General features: G+C 46.8%; 1 protein-coding gene across 1 annotated transcript; it reads right to left on the bottom strand.

Annotated features, from left to right (window-relative positions):
- Positions 1-724: 724 nt before the first annotated feature.
- RPL8 (ribosomal protein L8) lies at positions 725-5,219 on the bottom strand. Its single transcript, XM_065860193.2, has 6 exons — positions 5,105-5,219; positions 4,690-4,833; positions 3,192-3,333; positions 2,429-2,647; positions 1,212-1,327; positions 725-925 (listed from the first exon to the last, which is right to left on the bottom strand). Exons 2-6 carry the CDS (start codon positions 4,825-4,827, stop codon positions 767-769), a joined length of 774 nt encoding a protein of 257 aa, XP_065716265.1. The 5' UTR covers positions 4,828-4,833; positions 5,105-5,219; the 3' UTR covers positions 725-766.
- Between the last annotated feature and the right edge of the window lie 2,398 nt (positions 5,220-7,617).

The following is a 7,617-nucleotide window of genomic DNA, read 5'->3' as shown; positions in this document are numbered from 1 at the left end:
GACAATCACTTGTAGGAGAATACAGCTTCCTCATGGGAAGCATTTTAGTGCCATCACCTGTGTTAGTGCAGCACATCATGCTATCCTGCCACAAAAAGCTGGACCCCCATTTGCTGAACCACCTACAAAGGAGAGACTTTTAAAGCCATTTGCCCTTTCTGAACACTGATGAGTAAAGGTGGCAGGTTGTGTAATACTTCAAACTTTTGAGTTTTGCTCAGAGGGAAGGATCTTTACTTCAGTTGAAGCTTGAGAGTTCAAAAAGGAGACCCCAACTTGACAGTAATAGTAGCTGAAACACTTCTGTAGAGTTCTAAAACTCTCACAAGCTTTTCCTCCAAAGAAACATCACAGGTAAAAATGAAAAACATGTGTTAGGCTCCATAAACTTGAAAAACTGAGCACCCTTTAACCATTTCAGCTTGTTTCCTAAATTAAACCAGGTAACTAAGGGATTACTTCAGCAGTCTGCAATGCTTTGTAAGGCCTAAGGAAAGACATAACTAGGCTGGTGTTAACATCTCACCTGGGGACAAAAGCTTCTATATAAACTGTTATTCCAGCATGTAGGACCGGCTTACAGACTGAAAGCGCTGGCTGAAAGAATTCCTGCTCTTGTAGGTAGGGGAAAAAGCCTCATCTCCACTCACAACTTCCCCTGTTGAATATTATCCCTGTTTTAGCCACACTTCAACAACAGCTTAAGTTAAGCTTCACACACAAGTTATGTCTGAAAAATTTATTCTGTGAACTCCACACTGGGTCTTCAGTTCTCCTTCTCCTGCACAGTCTTTGTTCCACGCAGTCTGCCCGTACGACGGGCAGCGATGAGACCAACTTTGCGCCCAGCAGGAGCGTCCCTCCTGATGGTTGAAGGCTTGCCAATGTGCTGATGGTTACCACCACCAAAGGGATGTTCTACAGGCTGTGGAAAAGGAGATCAAGTCATCAGTATAATTAAACAACAAAATAGAGTAATGATGTTTAACAGGAGTAAACTGATGCAAGGGAACAAAAGAATTTAACTGCTTCATTTTTCATACAGTGCAGTAACCATGAAGTGCTGCTACCTACCCTAATTAAATATGCAATCACAGGGTAGTCTGTGGAGCTTTCTTTCTAGACACATGCCAGACTCCTCCACATATCAAACAAATCCTTTCTAAACCATAAAAAACTGAAGTGAAAACTCTAAGTGCAAGTAGACTCACATTCATGGCCACACCACGGACACGCGGCCAGCAGTTTCTCTTCGCCTTGTATTTGTGATAGGCACGGCCGGCTTTCAGGATGGGCTTGTCAATACGACCTCCGCCAGCAACAATTCCTGAAAAAAATTACAGGAATGATCACATACAAATGTAACAGACATGAGTGTACAAGGAAGAGTTTAAGAACAAGGCTAATTCCTAATAATATTCAAGGTCTAGGAACAAGCCTCTGAAGACTAACCTCAAAGTAACCCAACTGTATGTTCATCCAGTGTTTTCCAGCCAACACACAGAAGATGAAGCTCAAGCTACTCACCACACGTCAAGTGATCCGCAAGGAGACACACACTTTAATTACCATTTTTCAATCCATACATACAGGATTCAGTGCTTTTTCTAAACCATTACTCATTTTTTTGCTAGAATGTCTTGAGGAAAAAAAGTTTTGTTTGTGTTACCACTAAAGGAAGTGTGAATTTGAAGAGCTCAGTGTCCTTTAGTGCCCTTCAAGGTTTAATAGCTAGTTATCTCCTTATTTAGTCAATTCTACTACAATAACAGACCACAGACTATTAATTCTGATGTCTTGTATTTGGATGTAGGGACATCTGGTAACTTCTGTCTCATAGAGACAAATAAAACTGTTTGAGTCTAATGTTGCTCTCTCTCTGCTTGCACCTTTAATGCTTTCCCAGGACTCCATCAAATGTCAAAAAATAAGTACAGCTGTCGGTCAGGTGTGTAACAAACCTCGCAAGAAGTTTCCTTCTTAACAATGGTATTTTTATACAGTCAGATCTTCCAGAATACGTCACATAAGTGACAAGACCTATAGCAGCCTGAAGCGCTACTCCTGTAGGCTCAGTCACTGTATCAAAGGCAGGCAGCCATCAATGCCATTTTCTGCAGATGTTCCTCCCAGGACTGCAGATTTTGCAGGCTGAGTGATTCCACCACAGCTTGAGGACAATCAGCATCTTCTTTTCTGTCCTCTCATTAGGTCAAACTACCTCCAAGTTTAAGTAAGTTCCCATTACCAAAAGTAAAGTATAATATCCATGCTACGCACCCGTACACAGACTGTACCTGTGCATAACCCTAACTCCAACCTGTACATTACACTATTTTCTAGGCAGTATTGGGAACTGGGGCCCTGTTTGAAAGCTTGCTTAGCAGTACGTAAACTCAGTGACAAGTTCACAGTTGTCACTTCTTACCAACGACAGCTCTGTTTGCAGAAGAAATCACTTTTTTGGAGCCAGAAGGCAGTTTCACTCTGGTCTTCTTTGTTTCAGGGTTATGAGAGATAACAGTGGCGTAGTTTCCAGAAGCACGGGCCAGCTTTCCACGGTCACCAGGTTTCTCCTCGAGGCAGCACACAATGGTGCCTTCTGGCATGGTGCCCACAGGCAGGACATTGCCAATGTTCAGCTGAGCTGCAAATAACAATCAATCACATCATCTACAGCTTCATTCAGGGTCCTGTACTTAAACTGCAATTCTATAAAACATGCGTCTCTGTGCACAGAAGGGGGGGCACCACATAAACACTTAAGCAGCAACAGGCGGGCACTTTTTGTTTGACTTGAAACATTCCGCTTAACAGAAAGGCAGCCAAAACAGGACTCTAGATAGAACAATCCAAAGACAAGAACTGCAGTTAGGCTTATTAATCAAAACAGGCTGCTTGAGGAGAAAATCATCTCCAGGACGAAAATCTAGGTTTGCCTGAAACCAGTTGAAGCTACTGCTCTGTGACAGTTGTGACAGCTCACCACTGCACTTCAACATCCTGAACTTCACGTGGACACATTCCTGTGTAACCTCATCTAAGTATTCCTGCTCCAGCAGGGGGATTGGACTAGATGATCTTTTGAGGTCCCTTTCAATCCCTAACATTCTGTGATTCTGTGTATGCAAATGACACCTGCCTTAGCCCTCTGAACCTGCCCATGCAACACACTTCTCATCCTAACTCACCTTTCTTGCCGCAGTAAACAAATTGACCAGTATGGATACCCTCAGCAGCGATGAAAAGCTCGGTTCTTTTCTTAAACCTGTATGGGTCACGGAAGGCAATCTTGGCAAGGGGAGCGCCTCGGCCGGGATCATGAATGATGTCCTGTTGGAACGCAGATGTGCTTTAGAAAAGGATACTGCATTTTCTGTGGGTTCTGCAGAAATGGAAAAACTAGAAAAACAGGAGATGACTACTGCTAATTCTCACTAGGGTCCCCTTTTCTCAGAGAGATCTTGATTTCTCCTGACATGAATGAGCTGAAGATTCACAAGAATTCACATTTATAAGAATACAACCTCAAATATCTGTATCACAAACCAATGACTCCAGTTAAGTGTGCTGCTTGAAACTAATGGTGTCTGAACCGTTTCATCCCTGACAATCTGCAAACATCAGATCTCTCTGTACTAAGCAATTCACTTTCACTAGTTGCCCAATTACCCTTGGGTGGAGACAAAGCTGGACACAAGCAACAACTTCTCCAAGTGTCTTCTTTGAATGGAAGCATTTCTAACTTTCTGATATTAAGTACATCAAAGTTATATAAGTCTCTAAATAAGGAAGCACAGAGTTACTGTTTCTTTTTCTCTTGGAAAAATATGTCAATTCTGTTCCTATAGTACATTAAGATTCCAACACACAACCATGCATTTAGACTACAACTAAGTGATTAAAGCTCTTTCAGATATGTCTGTTCTCTAGCAAAGCTCAGATGTCATTATGTCCAACATTAATGTTTTTTCTGCTGTTCTCAACCCTGTCAGGCAAAAATCCCCATGTGCTAAGTAACTGCCTGCCTACCTTTTATCATCAAGCTCACCTATGGTGAGTGTAAAGAAAGTTCTTTCTCCAGCCTGAAGATGATCTTGCTCTTAAAGGCTCAGAGCACCTAGCTACATACCCACTGGCACTGTTTGCAGTCTAAGCTGCTGACACTCAAAAAAACCCTACAGCATACCTGAAACACTCTATCATACCCCAAATAAAGGTACTGCCTTGCCCCCGCTGCTCAGAGTTATGACAATGGATATTAATCAGTGTTTATGAACACTGTTGGAGGGATTTTTTTTGTTTTTCTTAAAGATGCAATCAACTATGGGCACAACTCTCCCCACCCGTGTTTCATGAGGTACTGGGAAATCTCAGGTGATATAAAAGCACACTGGTATTGCTACGTTAGCAAAGCTCTCACAGAAAATCGTACTGATGCCCACGTGCTGCCAGCTTCTTTACTTACACACTGTTATAAACCCAAAGTGGTTCAGCATTTCAAGGAGCCTGGCTTTAACAAAACAAGAGAAGCCTGAACAAGCAACAACCAGAACGGCTTTCAGCATGGGTGACAGGACTTCACATCGCGCACCCAAGCGAGGTGCAGAGAGACAGGGGCCTGTGCTGCTCCATGATGAGGACGCTGAGGCCCCCCCCAGCACCCGAGGTCGGGGACCCGTGCCGTACCTTGACGATGCCCTTGATGTACCCGTGCCTCTCGGCGAAGTCGACGGCGCGGAGCTTGGCCGGGCCCTTGCGGTGCTTCACGTGCGCGCGGAAAACGGATCCCGCACCCTTCCGCTGGCCCCGGATCACGCGGCCCATGGCGCCCTGTGGGCAGAGGGCAGCGCGCGCCCGTCAGCGCCGCCGAGCCCCGGCACCCGCCCCTCCCTTACACACAGCCCCCGCCGGTAACACCCGGCCCGGCCGCACCGGGTCGCAGCTCCCAGCCTACCCCTCATCGCAGTGGCCCGGTCGCCCCGGCGCGGGAGGTAAGCGCAGGGCAAAGCCGGGGTAGCGCCAGGGCAGGCGGCGGCGGCGGCCGCGCCGCGGGTTCGGGGCGGATGGCGGTGGATAGGGGACACGGCGGACGCCCTCTTACCTCCTCCGCGGCTTGCCTGGGAAAGAAGGAAGCGCCGACGTCACCGCGGCGCCAAAGCTCTTCCGGCGCGGGGAGGGCGGGCGGCAGTCGCGCAGCCGTGACGTCAGGCCCCTGCCAGGTAACGGAGCTCTCGGAGGGGGTGGGGTTGCTCCTGCGCTCGGCTCCGCCCCGCCAGTGACGTCACGGGCAGGGCGGTTCCGCCCGCCCGGAGCCGCCGCGTCCTCGGGTCCCCCTGGGGCCGGCCTGGACTGGCCCAGCGGAGCCGGGCTGAGGCGGCCCGGCCCGGCGGCGGCGGCGGCGGCAACGGGGAGCCGGGCGCGTTCGCCCGACACGCCCGCCTGGGGAGCGTCGTGTCGGGCGGAGGCGCCAGCCCGGGCGGGAACCTGAGGCAGTTGCCCGACGGCTTTTGACGCGGCTCTGAGGGAGTCAGGGGGAACCGTCCCCGCGCTGCCGCCGAGTGTCTCACAGGTCATTGCTCCGTTTCTTTGTTTTGTTCTGTGCTGGGGTTTTTTTGCTTGTTTGGTTTTGTTTTTCTTTTGAGGCAATCACCGTTTAAAAATTCGGAGGGCTGATAGCCTGTTGCCTGGGAGACCTTGTGTAAACAATCAATTCCTCGGGCCGAGAGCCATTCCTAAAATAAGCCATCATACCAAAACCTTCCTTAATGAGCCCAGCTGAAGATGCTGTTTGCAGAAAAAAGGCTCCTTGGCTGATTATAAATTTTTTAAATATTTCTCTATTGTGCAGTTTAACAGCTACAGATTTCATGTTAGGAAGTGACTGAAAAGAAAGACCCTGCAGCCACCCTAAGCTGCCTTTGCCAGATTTTTATGTTAATTAGGGCATAATTTGAGAGAGAACGCAAAGCAGCGGTAATCGTCTTAGTGCTCCTAATCAACTTGTGCTACGCCCTGGAAGGGGAAATGAAAAGTGCCTTAACTGCTTTAACAGTTGGTTAGGTTTCAGCATCAGAGGCCCTTTTCCCCAAAGAGGTCAGTGCTGATGACCCAATTCGCTAGAGATGGACTTATTTGACTTCAGATTGACTCACTGGAAATGAAGAAAAGCTCATCAGTGTAGGCCCATATACACAATGTTCTCCTTGCCTTGAACTGAGAAGCAGCAAAGCATCTGTTTTTCCTTGACAGATAGATGAGCTTTCCCACATGAGGCTTCCCAGGACAAACAGAAGTCACACCTCTCATTACAGGCAAAAAAATCCTAAAACTAAGGGCTCTGAGTCACGATCCTTGTCAGATTCAGCCACCGCAGGTAAAGAGATGAGCACAGCCAGTTGTCCACCCTCCCCATCTGCTGGAGGTGACTATCCCTCCAACAAACAGCTGACATGCCAGCTTCTCAACCTCAGTCCCATTTGACGTATTGCACTTTGATTACAACAAACTTCCACTTATTTTGGCTTACATTGATACACTGAGTGAATAACTAGAGACTTTGATTTATGGTTCCTGCTGGCTTCATTTGTGGGGGCTGGAGTGTTGTTAGATTTTGCTCTGAGAAGAACCAGAGCCTTAAGGAACTACCTGGATTTCCAAATAATGCCCAGATATCCACCAGGTTACCTTGGTCACTCCTCTTTTATGTTATTTGTAGCAAACCAAATAAAGGACTTAGTAACCAATTACATAAGAAGATAAGCAGTTGTGTAATGTGCACTCATTCATTTTATTATCCTGTATCAACTGTACTTTGTATTCATTTTATTTTTAATCCATGGTGCAGCCTTGTGTGCTGCTGTCACCATCCGTGAAGCTGCAGCCCCTCAGTCACCTTGTGGGCTTGCTCAGCTGCCCCGCTGCAGAGGTGTTGCTGCAACACAGAGGGTCAGGCTGAAACCAAAATAATCCTTTGCTCCTTCCTACCAGTTTTTTAGATCTTCTGAATATTGTTAGAAACATCCATACAGGGTGAAGAGTTCTGAGTTTGTCATCCCAACAGATGCTGTTTCAGCCTTTCCAGTGATGCTGAATGGTTATTATCTGTTTGTATCACCTCAGGCTGTGTTTATGCGCACCTCAGGATCACAGCATGCTGCCTGCCCAGAGTTCCACTTGGATGATACCATCCAAGCTGGTTCTAATGTGCTTTTTTCATCAGAGAACAACAGGAGGAGGTTGGGAATAGTACGTGTCTTGGTCTCATCTCTGTAAGTGCTCATTATTTCCTTAGGGTATGCTCCCAGTTGTAAAAGCCTTCCATGTTTTCTAGCCCTGATGAAGTTTGGGAATCCCAGAGAAGACATGCCAATAGATGACAGAACTGCATCAACGATGATGTAACTTTATAATTGATTTCTCCTGCTATAAGAGACAACTTTAATCATTAAGGAATAACAGCACTGTATTACTTGACCCAGCCAAGCATGCACTGAACTCACAATAAGGTTAAATATTTTGCCTAGCTGTGCCTTCAAAATTTCAGGGATCTAAAGAAATGTAAGGAAGTGGTTCACACCTGATTGCAATTAAAACATACTGTCCAGGGTTCGTCAG

Source organism: Patagioenas fasciata, chromosome 1, assembly GCF_037038585.1.
Source record: "Patagioenas fasciata isolate bPatFas1 chromosome 1, bPatFas1.hap1, whole genome shotgun sequence".
NCBI classification, from domain to species: domain Eukaryota; kingdom Metazoa; phylum Chordata; class Aves; order Columbiformes; family Columbidae; genus Patagioenas; species Patagioenas fasciata.
Note: the sequence above shows the minus strand (reverse complement) of the source record. Positions and strands in the feature narration are given on the sequence as shown.

Bases quoted from the DNA above. Each gene is read 5' to 3' on its own strand.
- RPL8 (XM_065860193.2), bottom strand. From the start codon at position 4,827: ATGGGCCGCGTGATCCGGGGCCAGCGGAAGGGTGCGGGATCCGTTTTC. The intron at 3,334-4,689 runs GTACGGCACGGG...GCGTTCCAACAG, and splicing joins ACATCAAGGGCATCGTCAAG to GACATCATTCATGATCCCGG. The intron at 926-1,211 runs GTGAGTCTACTT...CCTTTTCCACAG, and splicing joins TCCGTGGTGTGGCCATGAAT to CCTGTAGAACATCCCTTTGG.